General features: G+C 42.3%; 1 protein-coding gene across 3 annotated transcripts in view; it reads left to right on the top strand.

Moving 5' to 3' along the window:
* The first annotated feature begins 10,239 nt into the window (after positions 1 to 10,239).
* bag6l (BCL2 associated athanogene 6, like) overlaps positions 10,240 to 20,982 on the top strand; it is a 75,692-nt gene continuing 64,949 nt past the window's right edge. For all 3 annotated transcript variants that reach the window (XM_084313577.1, XM_084313578.1, XM_084313576.1), the window contains exons 1-8: positions 10,240 to 10,550; positions 10,840 to 10,943; positions 11,077 to 11,194; positions 15,895 to 16,112; positions 17,422 to 17,493; positions 17,644 to 17,766; positions 18,117 to 18,334; positions 20,328 to 20,457. In XM_084313577.1, the coding sequence (XP_084169703.1) occupies positions 10,863 to 10,943; positions 11,077 to 11,194; positions 15,895 to 16,112; positions 17,422 to 17,493; positions 17,644 to 17,766; positions 18,117 to 18,334; positions 20,328 to 20,457 (960 nt within the window). In that variant the 5' untranslated portion in view covers positions 10,240 to 10,550; positions 10,840 to 10,862. The remainder of the gene's footprint in view (positions 10,551 to 10,839; positions 10,944 to 11,076; positions 11,195 to 15,894; positions 16,113 to 17,421; positions 17,494 to 17,643; positions 17,767 to 18,116; positions 18,335 to 20,327; positions 20,458 to 20,982) is intronic.

The following is a 20,982-nucleotide window of genomic DNA, read 5'->3' as shown; positions in this document are numbered from 1 at the left end:
GGGGCGCGCGCTGGCGCCTATGGCGTTAAGAATGGGACATATACAAAAGGCGAATGATAAATACTGGCACGTAAAAACAGATGACGTGAAGATATATATCTTATATATATAAACAATATATAAGTTATACAAAATAATAAACGCAGACTTTCAGTGTTAATCTGGACCTTCAGAACAGTACCGAACAAATGTATGTTAACCACTAATGATTGACCGCCCATCTATTTTTTTCACAATCCAATATAATATTTTTTTCTCTTTTACAACTCGATTATTCATTTCGATATAGAATATTCGTTGACACCCCTACAAGTACAATTAGTTATTGCACACTACATCACCCCTGAGTGGAACATGGAAAGCCAAACTTTCCCCTGCACTGTACCGAAAACCCGTACCGAACTTGCGGTAAGTGTGTACACAAAGTTAAAACACAGATATACACATTCTCTCCTCAAGTGTAACGTTCCCAGGCCCAGCCCTTGGTGGGCCGGTTATGATAGAGACATTGGACATTCCCTACCTCCTGACAGTGGTCTCCTACCTGGTCCCCTACCTCCCTCTAGTGGCCAGAGGAGCCAGATGGTGCAGGCGGCCATTTTGGTCTGGTTTAAGATAATAGAGTTAATCTCTACTTATTTATTATCTTGGGCCATCCCTGTCTTTGTTTGATGTCTCTCCCTGTCTGGTTGTTGTGTGTGATGTTGCTTTTGTGTCTAGTTTGGTGTTTGATTGATTCTGTGTTTTGGCCTGGCCTTGCCAGGTGTTGCTCATTGTAATTAGTGTTTGTATTTAAGTGTGGGTCTGTCCTCACTTCCTTGTGGCGTCATTTCCTCCAGTACCCTCCTTGTTACCCCCACTTACCTCTGTGTTCCCTTATCCGTCGTGCCTCCTGTCATCTATCCCGTGCGCTTATTGCTTATTCCCAGAGGAAGAGTGCTGCCGAGTGCTTCCGCGTTTTCCCTGATTGGCTGCGACACGCCCCGCGGCAGCGCGGCAGAGCGGAGCGGCAGAGCTTGCGGCATTATGTAGCCGTAATCCCAGATGATTTTCATTCGACGCTTAGCTCAACTGGCAGTGCTGCGGTCCTGCGGTCCGTTGGTGACAAGTTCGAATCCCTTAATTTTTTATTTTTTTTTAACGTGCATTCTTTCGCCGGTTAAATTTAGGCATGTTAACTTAAGGTTAAGGTTAAGGTTAGGCATTGTTTTGGAGTTGGTTAAGGTTAGAAGGGTTAAGTTTAGGCGCTGTTAAGGAGCTGGTTAAGGTTAGAGTGTGAGGTTCGCCTTTCCCTTGACCTTTAATTCCCTGTCTCCTCACCTCACTAGCCCCCACCCTCGCGTTCGTTTACTCTCGTTTGCTCTTCAGCAGCCACACCCTTGGACTACCTGTCATTATGTGTTTGATTGGTCTGGTGCCGAACACACACTTCTAGTTCGAGTATCAATTACCATCACGCACCTGTTGTGTATTCTAATTAGCACCCCTGTGGGCTTTAAGTACCTCGCTCTTCCCCTCAGTCCTGGTCGGGTCGTTCCGTATCATATCTCTATCACCAAGACCCCTACGGGAGGTTCTCTGTCTGTAGGCTCCTACGGGAGTTTCTGTTTCTGTCTTTATGCTGTTTTCATCTCCGGCGTGAGATGCACTCAAGCCTTCGCCTCCTGTCGCCGTTTGCCTGGAGGGAGACACTGTACTGCGCTCTCTAAACCTCTACGGGAGGTATTCCAGTGTTCCACTCCAGACGTCCGAGCCAGACGCGCTCTTCACTCCAGACGCGCATCCAGACGCGCATCCAGACCTCCGAGCCAGACGCGCTCTTCACTCCAGACGCGCATCCAGACGCGCATCCAGACCTCCGAGCCAGACGCACTCTTCACTCCAGACGCGCATCCAGACGCGCATCCAGACCTCCGAGCCAGACGCGCTCTTCACTCCAGACGCGCTCTTCACTCCAGACGCGCATCCAGACGCGCATCCAGACCTCCGAGCCAGATGCGCTCTCCGTACCGGCGCGTACTCCAAGCAGACGCGCACCACTCAGACCTCCGCGCCAGATGCGCTCTCCGTACCGGCGCGTACTCCAAGCAGACGCGCACCACTCAGACCTCCGCGCCAGATGCGCTCTCCGTACCGGCGCGTACTCCAAGCAGACGCGCACCACTCAGACCTCCGCGCCAGATGCGCTCTCCGTACCGGCGCGTACTCCAAGCAGACGCGCACCACTCATACCTCCGCGCCAGATGCGCTCTCCGTACCGGCGCGTACTCCAAGCAGACGCGCACCACTCAGACCTCCGCGCCAGATGCGCTCTCCGAGCCGGCGCGCTCTCCTCCAGACGTCTAGCCTGCGCCCTCCTACTCCTCCCTGTAAGCAGCTCCAGCCCTCGCCCTGTTCCAAGGCCTTACCCTGTTTTCTCTATCCCTGTCCAGTCCCTCTAGTCCTCCTAGTCCTCCCTGTCCAGTCCTTCTAGTCCTCCTAGTCCTCCTTGTCCAGTCCTCCTAGTCCTCCCTGTCCCCAGCCCGCCTCTGCGGGCCTTTGTCCCTGTTTCCCCTCTCTAGTCCTCCTAGTCCTCCCTGTCCAGTCCTTCTAGTCCTCCTAGTCCTCCCTGTCCCCAGCCCGCCTCCGCGGGCCTCTGTCCCTGTTTCCCCTCTCTAGTCCTCCTAGTCCTCCCTGTCCAGTCCTTCTAGTCCTCCTAGTCCTCCTTGTCCAGTCCTCCTAGTCCTCCCTGTCCAGTCCTCCTAGTCCTCCCTGTTTCCTGCCTTGTCCCTTGCCCTGGCCCAGTCCGTTAGCCTTCCCTTAGCCTTCCCCTTAGCCAGCTCGCCTCTTAAAGGCACTGTGCCTATTTTCCCAAGTTCATGTTTTCCTGTAATTTGTGTTCTCCCTTAAAGGGACAGTGCCGTTTTCTGTTGTTTTCAATAAATGCCCAGTTCTTGGCTTACTCTCATACCTGTCTTGTGTTGTGCGATTGGGGTCGGTTACAAACCATAACATAGAGTTTGTCTTAGAGAATGGCAATATTCTTTCGGAGTTGGTTATGGTTAAGGTTAAGGTTAGGCATGGTTAAGGTTAAGGTTAAGGTTAGGCATTGTTTCGGAGTTGGTTAAGGTTAGAAGGGTTAAGTTTAGGCGCTGTTAAGGAGCTGGTTAAGGTTATGTTCCGTTGTGATGTCACAGTATGATAATAGAACATTCTAGAACATTAAATGTTCTAGAATTGTTGAATATATATAGAACACAAATTTTGTGTTCGATATATATTCAACAATTCTCTCATGCTTCAGAGTTGTACCAGAGGATATAGCGTTATTGTATTTATTAGTATTGGACAGGCAAGAGGAGCAGAGAAGAAGGAGATAGTGTGTGTTGAAGATGAGAAAAAGAAGAGGGTAAACAATCAAAAGTTGGTTTACCAGAGGCCTAACTATGGCACACCACTAGCGTAGTATAAGAACTGAGGAGGGAAGTAATACGCCTGCGGGAAATTCAAAAGAAGAAAGAAGAAGAAGAAGAAGAAGAAGAAGAGACCATCAAAAGAATTGCGGAGGGCAGTAATACGCCACGATGCGTCTACACTGCCGGAAATTCTAAAGAAGAAGAAGAAGAAGAAGATCTCATTGTGCATCTTGAGACAGGATAGATAGACTGTCTAGGGGCGTTTTTAGGGTTAGAAAACATTGGGGGCTTTTTTTTGTTTTAAACACAGAAATACGCAATTTTAGAGTAATTAGAGATGAATACTGAATAACTAGAATCATTAGCTAGAGGTTCTCAAAGTGAGGTCCATGTCCATGAGAGGGATCTGGGCAGTCTCCATAGAAAATTCAAAGTTAACAGGACCAAATCATCAGTTTCTTATTTATTTATTTAACCTTTATTTAGCCAGATAAAACATTGATCTGGTCCAAGAGGCCCCAACAGGAGTACAAATATACATATATACACATATATATATACATAAATAAGGGTTTTACTCTTTCTCATGTTATCCTTTGGATCCTTGTTGTGTGTTTTTAATCCATCAATAAAATCAATCAACCAATCAATCATATACTGTACATACATACACACATATACAATACCAATAACAAAATAAAACACAGTTAAGAATCATACACATAAGCAAATAAACAAACAAACATATGCACAGTCTATGTACAAAAGAAATAAACAGTTCATCTATAGTCTTTACAGTTTTCTTCAATTGCATAAACACTCAAATCAAAAGTATTACACAATTATCAAAACCTTATACTCAAGGAGCAAAACATAGGCCCAGATTTGCACCCCTATAAGCACAATGTCAGCCTCACACTTTTTGCAAAACAATACACACAGTGATTTGCAAAACACTAAACACACTTGCATTACATTAGACACAGAATGTCAAATTACCACACATATGAGACAGCCATCAGATGCACAAACACACCATTGCTTAATTGTAGATACACCAATCGGGTTTAAGCATTATAAAAATGCAGCAGGTGAGTTCACCTGTCTTCAACCTAAATGGAAGAAGAGTGAAGTACTGTACACAGAGAACGTGAAAATATACAATACATTCACCAGACACAAGACAACCAATGATGCAGACTGATGAAAATATAAGTTTTCTCCCATTTTCCCAAATCAGTCAACATGTCAACATGGAGAAGAATCACAACAAAAAATTCTCTTGCCAGGGCCCTATTCCCCGTACCTGGTTCAACTAAGTCGATCAAGAGTCCCATTATCCAGATTCAATTAACCCGATGTTTGAATCCGGGATTTTCCTGTTCCTCGAAGGTGGATTCAGTCTCGTTCATTTGAACCAGACTTGAGACTCCGGATAATTGCGCGCGCCCGCCTCAGCTGAAAAGACAGCAAGTGTCGATAGCAGAAATCCTGATCTTCTAACGGCATTGATTGATTGATTGATTTAAAACTTTATTAACAGATTGCAGAATGGGCGTGCCTGCTGGCAGTATAGGCTTATCGAATGAATAATCAAATGAGATCTTGCTAGCGAAAATAATTAGTTCAGCTCTTTCAGAATAACGATAAAAACAAGCCCAAATAGTATATCTAATTGATACTAATTATATCATGAGGATATCTGTATGTGCTTAGGTATTATCATTATGTACTATATAAATACATGGTTTCCAAAGAGAGGCTTGGAGGGAGGCTTGCAGTTCAAGTCAAGTATACAAGTTACGTATAATAGTTACACTATTAATCAGGTTTTAATCTGTTTCGGACCTAATCCATACATGCATTGAATTGATTACCATTTGGTTTATACCAGTAACACCTCATGTTCATCATCAGATAACAGTGCTTGAAAAGTTAAATGCATTTTCTCAAATGCATTCATCAAAAACGTCAAAGGCTCATTCAATTTATCAAGTCACATCACGTCATCAAATCCATCAAACAGCGCATCTCCTCATATATTTTAATCCCAGTTACAATATCACAATAACGTGTGACACTGTCACAGTGATACAATTAAATACTCCACAGATTCAGATTCCTCATAATTCATATCCACAATCCGCGCATAGACGCTTCAGCTTGAATGAAATGCATCCGGGTGCTCCGTTAAGCAAATACACAGCGAAGAATATTAAACTAATCAGAGCCAAACACCGATAGGTTTCATTCATTAAAAATATCCCAGCGGGATTCACATTTGCAATGATCCGTTTAGTCCGTTATTAAAATAACTGTGTGTCGCGACTCGCGAGCGCCGTATCCGTATAAATATGACGTGCATTATATAGGACAAAGTAAATTCATAGGCTGAATATGATTTATTATCAGTGTTACTGCAGATATATTATTTTACATTTCAAACGAAGCACAAGAACATAATTCAGAATGGTATAATGCAGATCTAGACTGTGAGAATCATTTCAGGAAGCGAGCTGGCATTTCTTTGCGGGGGCGTGGCCATGGTTCATCCAGCTAACTGAACTTAACCCTGCTCTCGACCAGGCTCAAACTTTTTGATCTGTTGTCATAGTGATTTAGACAATCGAGTGTCGGGGAATGGAAAGGTCTGGCTTAAGTCAGGCTATGCTGGATATTATCCGGCTAACTCAGTTAGCCAGGTACGGGGAACGGGGCCCAGATCCAGCGAAGAGATAATGTCTAGTATTTTCTGTACTCTATTTAAATTTTTTCAAAATTGTTTTTGTTTTACTGTAATTTTAACCTGTACTGGATACAGTATTTTATGTTTGTCTGATATTTGCTGAGCTTACAGTGTTATGCACATAGTAGCATGAAAACTGGGACATGTTTTGTTGTGATTCTCCATGTTGAAATGTTGACTGATTTGGTTATATGGAGAGAAAATTTATATTTTCATCAGTCTGCATCATTGATTTGGGTATATGGAGAGAAAATGTTTTTTTTTCATCAGTCTGCATCATTGATTTGGGTATATGTAGATAAATAAATTATATTTTCATCAGTCTACAGCATTGGTCTTGTGTAGTGTTTGGTGAATTTATTGTATATTTGCACATTCTCTGCGTACTTCACTTACAGTACTCTAATCACTGAGAAGTAGAATTGCTAAATGTGTTTTAGGTTAAGCACAGCAGTGTGTGTAACTGGTTCAAACAGAATTAAGTCATATGAAACGTGTGTTTCATATGGTAACAAAATGTAGTTTTTATAAATTAGTGTATGGTTTTGACAAGTGTTTAATTTAGCAAAGGATCTGAGGTGTTCTGATAATTGTATGTGTGGTTGTGCTAATTGTGTGTTTTGAAACACCGGCCCCGTTTTCAAAATCATGCTTAAGCAATCGAAAAAGAACTGTATTGTATGTTTCATTATATACATGTTTCAGTCTTCTCATAAAAAAAATATTAGATTTTTGGGTCTTTTCCTGCCTTTGGTCCGCTTTGCATTCACATCTCAAATGAACCGCAGCAGGGTTCACTTGCAAGAGTGAATGAGCTTTCACACCACCCCAAACCAACCGGACTATCCGAGGAAATGAACCAGGGTTCGATTAAAGCTTATTATAGTTTATCATAGTATCATGAGCATGTCTTTGTCAGTGGACACTGGACATGGGTATGGATGGGTCCAGGTGCTGCTGCGTTAAAGTGCACATCTTCAATACCTATCTGTACTATTTAAAAGCACAGTGCAGGACACACTCAAAGGTTATCGCACCTCAGAGATGGCAGTGGACATGTATGACAGGACAAAGGCCATATGTAATGGCCTTTGGATTGAGGACCATACTACCAGCCAAAGGAGGAAGCAGAAAAGGATGGACGAGTATGTAGTTGAGTCATCTTGTGGCACAAGCTCAGACCTCAGCTCAGGAGATCAGCTGAGACAGAGCCTGCATGTTCTATCCAGTCGTCGACAGAATGCTGCAAGAGCTTGAGAGCAGGTTCTCATGAGTTGGATAACAACTTATGAGAGGCATACAGGCATGTTATCCAGCCTCAGACCAGTTTCTCTCAGTGGAATTGCTGCAACCCCTCGCCACACATTACAATATCCAACTATTGCCAGAGGAGATCACAGTTGCAAAGTGTTTCCTGGTCAGGACAGGCAGAGATGCAGTCCCTTATCCAAAGTGTCTTTTCCCTCCTGGATGATGATAATAATAATAATAATAATAATAATAATAATAATAATAATAATAATAATAATAATAATAATAATAATAATAATAATAATAATAATAATAATAATAATAATAATAATAATAATAATAATAATAATAATAATGATAATGATAATAATAATGATAATAATAATAATAATAATAATAATAATAATAATAATAATAATAATAATAATAATAATAATAATAATAATAATAATAATAATAATAATAATAATAATAATAATGCATTTGATTTATAAGGCGCCTTTCAGGACACTAAAAAAGTCCACAAATCGGTGAATGAAAGAAATTATAGCATCAAATGAAAACTACTTACTAAAAATGGATGTTTAAAAGTACTAAAAACCAACAAAAAATACCAAACACTAACAAACATTCAGCACAGACAATGGGGATGCTGACATCTTTATTTTTTTTATCCACTTTTTCTCCCATTTTCTATATTTTCTCCCATCCCAATTTCGTATCATCCAATTCAACCCTCCCCTGTCACGAACGCTGTTTCTTGCCTCCCACAAGCCGGCTGCAATGTGGACTAAGTCATACATAGCACAAGTCCCCTCCGGTACTTGAGGTAACAGCAGTCGCATCTTTTCACCTGCGCAGCTCGATCTCTCAGTGGCGAGGAGTAACGCGTGGGAGGCTCACGCTGCCCCCGACACTTACTGATTCTACTGCGCAGGCGCACCAACCGACCTGTAGGAGTCGCTGTCCACAACGCCCGATCCCCACCCATCAGTTTCCCACCCCCTAATACGGCCAATGTGTATTAGTATGAACGACCAGCTAAACTGAAAGCAATGTGGAGCGCTGGGCTCGAACAGGCAAGCCCAGCGTCTCCGTCATTCGTGGCGAGTGCCTTGCCCACTACGCCACGTAGCCGCCCACACATCTTTATTTTTTTATCTACTTTTTCTCCCATTTTCTATTTTTCTCCCATCCCAATTTCGTATCGTCCAATTCTATCCTCCCCTGTCTCGAATGCTGTTAGGCCATGCCTCCCACAAGCCGGCTGCAATGTGGACGAAGCCTTACATCACGTGTCCCCTCCGGTACTCGAGGAAGCAGCCGTCGCATCTTTTCACCTGCACAGCGCGATCTCTCAGCGTCAGGGGTCTGCGTGGGAGGGACACGCCGCCCCCGTCGCTTCCTGATTCTGCTGCGCAGGCGCACCAACCGACCTGTAGGAGTCGCTGTCCACAACGTCCAATCCCCACCCCGTAATACTGCCAATTGTATTAGTATGAACGACCAGCCAAGCTGATAGCAATGCGGAGAGCTGGGCTCGAACCCAGCGTCTCCTGCATTGGTGGTGAGCGCCTTGCCCACTGCACCACCTAGCCGCCCGGGATGCTGACATCTTAAAAAAAAATTGAAACAAATTATTATTATTATTTTTTTTTTTTTTTAAGCTCCGGGGCTAGGAGAAAAACATCCGGGGCTAAAGCCCTGGAAGCCCAGGGCTAACGACGCCACTGCTGTCTATCCGGCTACAACACATAGACTGAAACCTGCATTTCTCAACCAAGGTGCCTTGCCTACCGTTTTGCTGTGGAAAGGTGAGTGTCCACAATGGCTAGCTAGCTGTTCTACTTGAATACTGAATGTTAATATTGAATCAGACAATATTGAATACTGAATGTTAATATCAGACCATTGAATACTGAATGTTAATTCAGGTTGACAGTTGACATCATTTGACAGTTGACAGGGGGCTGGAAAGTTGGAAAGAATTACTGCAGAAGTGTGTGTAATGTCACAAAAATGTGAGTCTCTCTCTCCCTCTCTATCTCTCTCTCCCTCTCTTTCTCTCCCTCTCTCTCTCTCTTGAACGCAGTGAGCGCTCCGTAATATGATCATGATCATTATGATCGACTGGAATAAAAAATAATAATAATAGGTTTACTACTTACATACTGTAGTTGTTCATTAATGTTACCTAAATGTCATAAGTGAATTATATAGAAACTCACCAAAATTGACTATGCACAACTGATTTGACAAAAAAAAATCCACCAAATATATTTTTTAAATTGCCCCCCGCCCCCCACCCTCCCTTGCCTGAGGGCTTGCGGCTCTAGTCTGCAGATATACCCTACTCGTTTAATACGCAGGAGCATGGAAGAAAAAAAATAAGTAACTAGTATTTGTATATAAAAAGCACGGTTTGTGAAGTGCATATATAGTGCATGGTGTTGTAACAGTATAGGATCCTCGAGGGATCCTAATGGGCTATTTATAAAATTCGTGGTATTATGCTTTATTGTTTTGATGTTTGAATTTTGATAAATAAAATAAAAAGTGAACATTCACATTATTTTTACTGACATGTATTGACTATTTGTATTCCGTTATTATTTGGGGTTTAAACGAGGAAATACTTAAATCTGAATTCAAATTCCCTTATTTAATACTTAAAAAATTACATGAAAAGATAACCATAAAATAATGGTAGCATTGGAGATGGGTCTGGCTGTTTTTAATATACCGACTACTATTAGTATTATTATAGTCTGGCCGTCAGAAAAACGCTCAGGCATTTTGAAAGGACACCGCTGCCAGTTCATGCGTCACAAGGGGACACAACTCCGCGGTGTCGCACTTTTTGCTGCTAAATGGTAGTTAGCTGGCTAGCTAACAGATGAACGGGATATCATCGAACAATAAACAAACCAAGAGCTTATTACGAACGCACGCTGGTGGTGTATTTAGTGGGCAATAGATGAACTAAAAAAAACTACTGGCTTTACACTGAACCCAGACGACGAGGACCTTGGCTCCCAGCTAGTCAGCGCTGTTAGCCTCCTAATTGGGATTAGCTAGCTAGCTGCTGGCTAGCAGGCTAACAACAATAACAACGAAGCATTTACATCAAGTCTCCGCTCAGGTTATATACTAAACAGGTATTGTATGCATTACCAAGTGAGACACCTTTTACAATTAATATAGTTTGCTAGCTTGAAGGCGTCGTTAAAATTCAGATTCCTTGTTTCGCACCCATGTCATTGATGCTGTGATCGATTCAGATAGATCTGCTGGCTTGCTCTAGCATAACATCATATAAGTAAACGTTATTATTATTATTATATATAGATTTTTTTATTTTCTTTTTACCATGCTTACTTCTCGGATGAGAGCTAGTGTACCACCAAACTAGCGAGGGGACATTTAAAATGTCATTGTTATTTTCAGGTGTACGTTAGGTAATTGCCGAAATGGCAGAGTCGGGTACCATGATCGAGGTCACCGTGAAGACTCTGGATTCTCAGAGCAGGACCTACAAAGTCAAAGGAGAGGTAATGTTCCTTTCTGTTTTTAAAACGCCTATTTCACTCTGGAGATCTTTCACTGAAAACTTTTTTTCAGTCCCCCGTGCCAGGGATGACATCACAAAAATGGTCTACTTACACATGTGTGCTTCCCCCTCAGCTGACTGTGAAGGAATTCAAGGAGCACATAGCTGCATCTGTGGAGATCCCACTGGACAAACAGAGGCTGATCTACCAGGGCCGTGTGCTGCAGGACGAGCGGACACTCACTGAGTACAGTTGAGTGAAACAAACCGACGACTGACTTACCTCTGGCTCACACACTTAATGCATTTAATCCTACATCTCTGACAGATGTGCATTCGTTTCAAATGAGAGAAGTGATTGCTGCTGCAGCACGCATCTTTTTTTTTATATATATATATATTTTTTTTTATAATTTTTTAAAAATACACATAAACATAACAACAAATTAGACACGCAAGCATTAACTCTTTCAGTGCCACGCCTGGTTTTCCGTTTTACCGCTTGAATGCCACCATCGGCGCCAATGTTAACGTTAATATCGCCTAATCTATGTTTTAAATTATGGCTATGTGTCTAATCTGCCCATCGCATTATCAAAGACTATTTTCCAGTCAGTGCTGTGAAGACAGATTGTTTTCTTATCGCGTCGTTTCCATTTCAGAGCAGTTAGAAAAGCCCCTGTTTTGATATAAAAAACAGCTCATTCTGGAGCATTCTATGAAAATCGTCTTTTAGTGGAATATTCCACAACGTTGATATTCGTCTGCCTTTTTATGAATCGTTTTCAAATAAACGCTAGATGATCAATATTATACGTGCACGCAAGCACATTACGGCCGCGCACTGATAATCGCTCCGTTGATTACCTCACGGAGTTTTACAGTGAAACCGAAAGAAGACATTTCACAAAACAGCTTATAACTTCATCAAACTTACTCCGATTATCCTACCACTGATAACATAGAGTCCTTACCTGACATCAGATGGTATCCAACTGGTATATTCCAATTCCTGATCACCATTCGAAAAAATCGATACGTGTATGGATCCAACGCGACACAGTAGATCTCTATGATCCGCGGGGATCTGAGGCTCCAGAATGAACTCTGGTAACCCCGGCTGGATCAGTGAACTGGAAAATGTGGAGTACCGGATTTTTTTCCCCATTCATTTTCATTGAGTCCATTCCAAAATCACTTATGTCATCTGGGAGACGACAGGGGGCGCTTTTTTCCACAGTGATCGTCGGCGCCCCTCGGCTATACTCGGGTAGGCTCGGGTGATGCAATAATTTTTCAGATCGCCAAAAAAATAAAAAAAATCAGAGAAATCTCGTGAGTGGCTAGCAACCACCTATAAAAAAACACGAGAAATCTCGTGAGTGGCACTGAAAGAGTTAACAGTCAACATCCAATGAAATCACCATTTGAATCATTATAAATGTAGTTTACGAGATTTATACCTAATACTTGCTATCTAATACCCTACATACAATTATGCTCTTGCTCGCTCACCCCCAGGTTGAAAAAACCCTCAGCACGGAACTAGGCAAAATCTGCATATGGCTCGCTGATAACAAACTATCATTACACATGGGCAAAACAGAGTCCATTCTCTTCGGTTCAAATAACAAACTCAGCAAGACCGACGGCTTCTCAGTTACAGTGGGTGACAATATTGTCACAAGGAAAGACGAAATTACCTACCTGGGTTCCATCCTAGAGGCAAATCTTTCCTGTGACAAAATGGCATCCAATGTAATAAAAAAAAGTCAACCAACGAACTAGATTCTTGTACCGGATCTCCTCTCTGGTAAACAAGAATACCCTGAAGACTCTGGCAGGAGCGCTCATTCAAGGGTACTATGACTATGCGTGCACCTCATGGTACCAAAGCACCTCAAAGGCGCTTAAAACAAAATTACAAACATCACAAAACAAACTGGTCAGACTACTACTTGACCTGAACCCCAGAACCCACCTCACCCCTGCCCACTTTGACAACCTAGGGTGGCTTAGAGTAGACGACAGAGTACAGCAACTTGCAATGGGCCTGGTCTACAAGATACACTATACGACCGGGGTGCCCATGTACATGTCAAAATACTTCCCAAAGGTCAGTGAATACCACAACCACTACACCAGAGGAAGCTCAACAAATCATGTTAAACCCAGATTCGGCTCAAACAAGGGACTAAACACGTTTCGCAATTATGCCACAACAATGTGGAACGCCCTACCCAAAGCTGTAAAGGAATGTGAATCCCTGCCCACATTCAAAACCGCTCTTAAAGAGCACCTACGGGAGGCTGCAATTCGAAACTGGCCACCGTAAATGCCCAAAACCCCCACCACCTCCTAATAGACAGCCTCCTCCCCACCGCATGTATATATTCCCTCCCCGCCGTATGTATATTTCCCTCCCACCCACCCACCCCCTCCTAATGTACAGTCCCCTCCCCATCATATGTATATACTCTGTCAGGATCTAGGGGTAACAGTACTGTATATTTGAATACCGCTTATGTCACAAATGTATCAGTACTAAATACCTATATGTCCTTATGCCATAAATGTCATGTATGTTGTGTATGTCATAAATGTCTATATGAATTGAAAATGGGGGACCCTGATGGAAACAAGACAAACGTCTTTCTCAGGTCTGCATCCCCTTAACAATTGTATGTATTGAGCCGTACTGTATTGTACCCATTCTGCAATCTGTTAAATAAAGTTTTCATTCATTCATTCATTCAGCTTTTATTCTCTCCACCACTCTTTTTTTTTTTTTTTTTTATTGATATTTTTGCACAAATCTTTTCAACATTTACAATATCTTTCCATAGCATAATGCAACATCCAAGATTCGCCTTTTTTTCTTTTTTTTAACAACATATAAAACATGTAAAAGACTCATACAAACACATTAACAACTGACATGGAAATTAAAAAAGCACTTACAAAAAAAACAACAACATTACTATACATTGTGCATATATGTCCCTGATGCACATACGTATGCATATACCTACATAATATATTATAGAGCACAAGTACCATCAGATCAAGTCCCCTTTTTCATATTCATCCTTGATAATATTGTAATCCCATCTTAATCATTTGTCCTCAGATCGTTCAGTCAGGTGTAGAAAACTGTCCCATATCTCAGCGAAAATATCCTCTCTCCCTGCGACTCTATACGTCACCCTTTCATATGATGCTGTCCGAAACATTAGTTCCATCCATTCTTTAAAAGTAATATCAACAGGTGATTTCCAATGTCGTAATGCAATTCTACATCCTGATATCATGGCCATTCTATACCACATTCCCCGGTATTTTAATTTTAGGCAGTTTAATCCCTTTCGGTACTATACCCAAAACACATGCCATTGGGGCGTTATTTATCTTCACATTCAGGACCTTACTTAGGAATATCACAATTTGATCCCACATTTTCCGGACCTTCTCACATTCGTACAACATGTGCAGTAAAGTGCCTGTCTCCTTCTCACATCTCCAGCAGATGTCACTGTCCCTTAATTTCAGTCTGGCCAGCTTACTAGGCGTCCAATAGCTTCTGTTCAGTACTTTGTAAAAAATAAGTTGTGATTGCGCCTCCCTAGAGAATTTACTCCATTTGGATACCAGTTTCTCCCACATTTCCTCAGTAATATCCTCATGTACATCGTTCTCCCAGCTCAATCTCAAACCCGCCACTTTGGGTGCATTGTATTCTCTTATAACATCATAAAATCTTGACGCACCGCCTTTCCTGCGCCATCCTTTATAGAATATTTCTTGAATTGCAGTAATTGGGCCGCACTTTGGTCCTCCTATTGATGACGATATACAATGTCTAATCTGTAGGAATTTATAAAAGTTTTTATTATCTATATCAAAATCCTCCTTAATATCCTCAAAAGGCAAAACCCCATCCTCCCCGGCTATATCACCCAGTACATGTATCCCCCTTTTAACCCAATCGTCCCATATGACTGATTTCTTCCCAATCTTTAGTTTCTTATTATACCATATAGAGGCTCTCGTAGTTAAGTATGGGCTATCACCAGTCATTTTGTCTCTCCACCACTTCTAACCAGATTGCAATGTTGGTTTCATTGACACCTAAAATTCTTGCTGTAGATATTTCTAGATAAATCACATCGAGATAGGTAAGGACCCATACCTTCCGACACAGCAGCATGCATCCTTGTATTGCTAATGGGTGTTGTGATGCAGGTGTTGCATGTGTCTGGTTCATAGAGTTGTTATAGGAGGACTGGAGAGCAGCAAGGCTGCTTAGTGCACTGCACTTTAGATCTTCAGTCAAAAGTAGAAAAAAAAGCCTGGTCACATTCAAACGATCCACAAACATGTACCATACCATTGAGCTGCTGACCATGAGAATTGTATGAATTGAACCTTCCAGGTCTCAATAGCGAAAACTAGATGTGAGGCTGTGCACAATGATCACGCTGATTTGCCTTCAGCATAGAAACCTGGTAGATTAGTTTAAATTATTCACTCTGTATTCACGAGGAGCGGCTCAACTGCGACTGCCACTCTTGAGGCCAGATTGTGAAGCCATCTGCCTTAGTGCCTAATGCCTATCCGGCTTGGATTCATTCTACACTTCTGTTGAAAATGCATACGGGAACTAAGCGAGATGTTTTTGTTGATCGCTTTCTGTTATGGATCCATGATGAAAACATTTGGCCAGTGAATCGTAAATTGCAATGATGATTTATGTTGTAACACTACTGGTATATCAGAGTTCTACAAGCAGCTAAGTTTGAGGTTGGATACTAGTGCTGACGTGCTGCATCAGTTTTTACTAGTTGAGTCATTTCTGTACTTCTGTTGCTTTTGCATCATTGGGATAATACCCCAATGTGATTTGTTAAGCAAATCCAACCCATAATCCAACCCTTCTTTCCCCCTAATGTCAGATGTGGACGGGAAGGTGATCCACCTGGTGGAGCGCGCCCCTCCCCAGACCACCCAGTCGGGCTCAGGGGGCGGAGGCATGTCGGAGGGAGGACAGAGCGCCGGCCACTCCTCCGCCTCCTCCCAAGGGGGGCCGCATGGCGACCGCAACGGGAATAGCTATGTGATGCTGGGGACTTTCAACCTGCCCGTCAATATCATGGACCCTCAGCAGATACAGGTGACAGAACTTTAGAGAAGCCAAGTTTTCATCGCGTAACGGTGGAAGGAATTTACCTATCTCAAGCCCCGTCCTTTTCTTGTCCTCGAATCACAAAAAAGAATTGCTTCCCTCGGACAAAGAGGGCGGGGCTTGAGATGAATCCCCCTGAAGATCCAAAGTGAAAAGCGAATTCCCGCGTGCACAGGATCACCTCTGCTGCGTTGATTTATTGGTTTGACATTTCGGTCACAAGACCTTTTTCTCGAGACATCTCAAGGAGAGCTATTTATGAGATACGGTATCTTGAGAAAAGGTCTTGTGACTGAAACGTTGGTAAATAAATCAATGAGGCGATGCCGTGTGTACTGGAATTTCCCTTTTCCTTGTCTTAACTAAAGATAACCCCCACAGGAACCGAGGTACGAGAACCACTGACCATATTCACACAGCATCCATTTTGCTCTTATGTCACGGTCAGGTTGGAATTCCTTTCCACCCTGTTCCCACCTTGGGAATATGGTAAATTCTTCTTTCTATCACAATGTCTCGTGCGCACCCACCCCTCGCAAATGCGTGAATGCGCACACCTTGAGCAAATGTATTTTTTTGGACATCATCTTTCCAAAAAAAATTATTCCTGATGTTGTCCAGTCCAGTGTAAATGCTGGCTATTTTGTCTATAATCTAATCCTTTTACATATCTGTAGATACTATGTCTATATCTGTACATATCCCTACTTTTACTAGTTATGCTGCTGGCCAATATGACTACGGCCGGCCAGACTGTCTTTATACCTGTATCACCTGTATTCTTTTCGTTGTACTGTACTTGTGGTGTGTAATGACTATAAATTTGAATCTAATCTATATTTATTCCACATGCAAAACCTACGGGAAAGGGTTTTATCACTTACAGTACAGATAGTATCTGTAATGCCGCCAAACAGCGACCTCTAGGCAAAAGAGCCCCACTTGGTATTGCACTTTGTTTCCTTTTTATTTTTGGTCTGATGTGTAGGTTGGACTTTACTAGTAAATCTTTACTAGTCAATTTCTCCAGAAAATTGGACTGGATTTTTCAAGGTGGCTTGAAATAGCAATTTCTCCTCTATCCCCACTCAACAACAACCCAAGTGCAAAACCAAGCAGGTCTCTTTTGCCTAGAGGTCCCTGTTTGATGGCAATAAGGATTTAATTTCTAATCTAGTTATTTTTATGTCTGTGACAGAGACCAGTACCAGTAGAAAAATACTTTGTGTTTCTATGTAAAAAAAAAAGACCGCTTTGAAGGAGCACATTTGAATGATGGACTTTTTCCCCTCCACAGATGTCGGTTCAGCAGATGATGGCTGGAGTCGGAGAGGCAGGAAGGAACGCCAGGGTCAGCACCAGCACTGGGGTAAAGACTTATCATCACCATGAAGACCCATCCATCCCCATGACATGTTTTATATCCTTTTCCCTTCCCTCCTCATTCATTCTGATTGATTCTTGTGGACTGGATTTTTCAGTTTTCTGTGTTTTTTTCTGTTATTTTTTTCTTTTTTAGAGCAACGGCTCCGTGGATGTTCATATCAACATGGACCAGTCCCTGCAGAGCGAACCCAGGATGAGGCTGCAGCTGGCAGAGAACCTGCTGAGAGACATTCGCTCTTTAATCCACCGTCTGGAGGTACAATTACTGCATAAGACCGCCAACAAGTACCAATGGTACTAAATAACTGTGTACATAGAGTCCATAGCTGTGGTTCTCAACCAAATACTTCATCATGTTTATAATTTCCAGTATAGATGCTTTTCTTCTTGTGAATTAACGAATACTTGGAAGTCTAAAGCTCTCAGCCAATCTTTAATGAAGTTAAATAGCCTGAAAAGGGGAAATAAAAAAAATCTTTTGTGTCAAAATACACAGTCCTTCTTGACTATGTAGGCAGGTCGTGAACAGACATCCCTCTCTTTAGAGGTTGTGACCCAAAATGGTGGAGTCTGGTCTATAGTGTGATTCATCTCTGTGTCCTGTAGGGTGAGGGCAGTGATGCCACCTCTCAGCCGGAGCCGGGGGCACCTCGCGCCTCCTCCTCCTCCTCCTCCTCTTCCTCCTTCTCCTCTTCTTCCTCCGCTGCTGCGGGAGCTGAAGGAGCGCAGCCCATGGATACTACTCCTTCGGGCCCGCCACCCCCTGCTCCTTCATCCTCTACCTCCTCCACCCAAACCGAGGGACCACCCCACTCGGGTCCCAAGTAAGACAACACCTCAGTTAATTTCCGTGCAAATTTTATTGCCTACCTCCAGACCCACAACTCTTGTTATCTGTGCACGTATTGGAACATCGGGTGGTTTACTTTGAGAGGAATGCACTGTGGGAGGTGTACAATTCTTTTCTGTCGTTTAATTGGTCATTAGTTCTCAGCAATGATGAGCAATTTACCAGACTCCTCGTTTGTTGAAGAACCCCAACGGATTTGCTCACTTTACTGCTCCACAAATCTATTTTACCGTTTGTCTAATGTCCAGATGGCTGTGCACACATCTCTTCCACGATGTTGCAGAGAAACCCATTTATAACTAGAAGGGCACTCAGAGAGATGCCTGCACCAGCGCAAGCAGGCAAGCTTAGCCATCTGTTTAACATCAGCTATGAAATTGTGTTATTTAGGATAGGGCTATATATTTAGTTCCTGTCATGTAGCAAGACACCTCACTACTCACCACTCGCTGAACCACTGGAACATCTCCGTTTATGAACACAGCAGTGCACTTGATGATGCACCGCATCCAATTATACTGCTACAGTCGTGAATGGTCTCTTAAATCGGCACAAGTATTCGTATTTCACTTGTAAAGAAAGTAAAAAAAAAAAACTAAAAACTCCATGTTTGGATTCTCTCCTCCGGAGATTGTGTTCTGCCTGCCTAGTGTAGAACATTCTAAATACTTCAAACACAACATTGCCTAACCTAGCGAACACAATGCTGTTGTAACTAAGATTTGCTGAAAAGAATAAGCAATTTTGTGCAAAGATTCACTAGATTTATCAACGTGGACATTTCCTGATTAGAACAAGATGACAGATTGGCCATATAGCGAACACTAATAAATATGTACCCTACAGACATGTAACTCTTCTGACAGATCAATACTTGATGTAATTAAGAGATCCACTGGGATTTGGTCTTTCTTTCGGCCAGTGAGCGAAATATCCAAGACCTTGTTCAGTGGCTGATGTATAAACTCAGGCACTCCGTCAAGTGAGGGAGAGAGCAGTTATTTGTACAGTAACGGCTCTGAGCAGCAACATGTGTAGTATCGCCCTCTTGCGTCCAAAAGATGTAACTACACTATCTATTCAATGGACAAAGATGGAAATTAATTAAAATAATTAATTGATTGATTGATTTGAAAAATATTCTAGAATTTGGGTTATTGGCCTGCTGTCAGCCTATGTGCATTTCGACGGAATGACAGAACCACATGAGTGATTGCAATACCTCCTCCAGCCCTTTGCGTTGTGTGGGTGTAAGAATGATAGAATGACAGAACCACATGATCGATTGCAACCCCACCTCCAGCGTTTTTGCGCTGTGCGGGTGTAATAACATTTTCCCCCAAAGGAGCTCCTAAATCTTTCAAATGGCCAGTTAAGTGGCTTATTTTTTTTATTTAGGAGGACGGGAGAAATACCGTAATTCCTCTAATAGTAACCGGGTCTCAAATACAAGCCGGGTCTCTATTAATGGCCGGGTGCGCTCTTGAGCTAAGCAATTATAAGCCGGCCTCCTAATACAAGCCGGGTTACTAATATACTGAGCTGCATACTGAGCTAGTTACTTAATTTCACTTTGAAAATGTTGAAATGACCAGTGACCACCTGTAATTGCACTGTTTACTATTTCATACAGTACTTGGTTTCAATAAATGAACCCAGTACATTTTACTGGGTTCAAACTGACACAAAATGTTGATTTATTCATTATGATCCGTTTGAAAATTTTAAATATAGGCCTCCCTCTTATACAGGCTTCCTCCTAATACAAGCCTGGTACCCGCTACAGTTGAAACAAATACAAGCCGGGGTTACTATTAGAGGAATTACGGTATTCAGGAGTGCGATTTGTGACAATAATTGATCAGAATGTCCTTTCCATCTCAAGTTTTGCACCCAATTTTCTACGTAGAAACAAATCTAGTCTATTCTTAGCTTGTCCGTTACTCACTGTGTCACTCCTCACTCAGCCACCCGAGTCCAGCTGAGTTCATGGACGTCCTGTCGGAGGTGAGGAGGGTGGAGGAGAGACTGCGTCCATTCATTGAGAGAACCCACTCCATCCTGGGCGCGGCCACCTCTGCAGACTACAACAATAACGTAAGGAGGTTTTAATGACTCACTCTAATAATCAAGTCACTTTATACAACACAGGGCTGGGCAATATACATACTTATCAGTTGATGTTTATGGGTTTCATAGTCTTATTTGCATTATCGTATTGAGGGATTTGTTGATGTTGTGAATCGTGATACATAATGCTGTCTAAATGAAGGCTGAAAAGCAAATCTTAAGTGAGATTTCTCTACTAAATTATTTCTGAAATATTTCATTTTGCTACTATATCACACATCTTAACCAGTAGGGATGAAACAGTTACCGGTTTTAATGATAACCAGTACCACGGTAAAATTCCCTGACGGTTAGTAATACAGTTCAAATTGTAATCATCGTTAAAACCGTGTTTGATTACCGCACTTTGAAAAACTCATGGTAAATACTGTCTTGACTGTTCAACCAAAACGCAGACCAGACGCAGGCGCAGCATGTAAATAAAGTGGGTTTGTTTTGCAATGAAAACATGGCAGAACACAGAGAGCTCCGGAGACCTGGTATACGTGTGTC

This window comes from Notolepis coatsorum, assembly GCF_963971535.1.
Source record: "Notolepis coatsorum genome assembly, chromosome: 4".
Classification (NCBI taxonomy): domain Eukaryota; kingdom Metazoa; phylum Chordata; class Actinopteri; order Aulopiformes; family Paralepididae; genus Notolepis; species Notolepis coatsorum.
This window is presented reverse-complemented; position numbering and strand designations above follow the sequence as displayed.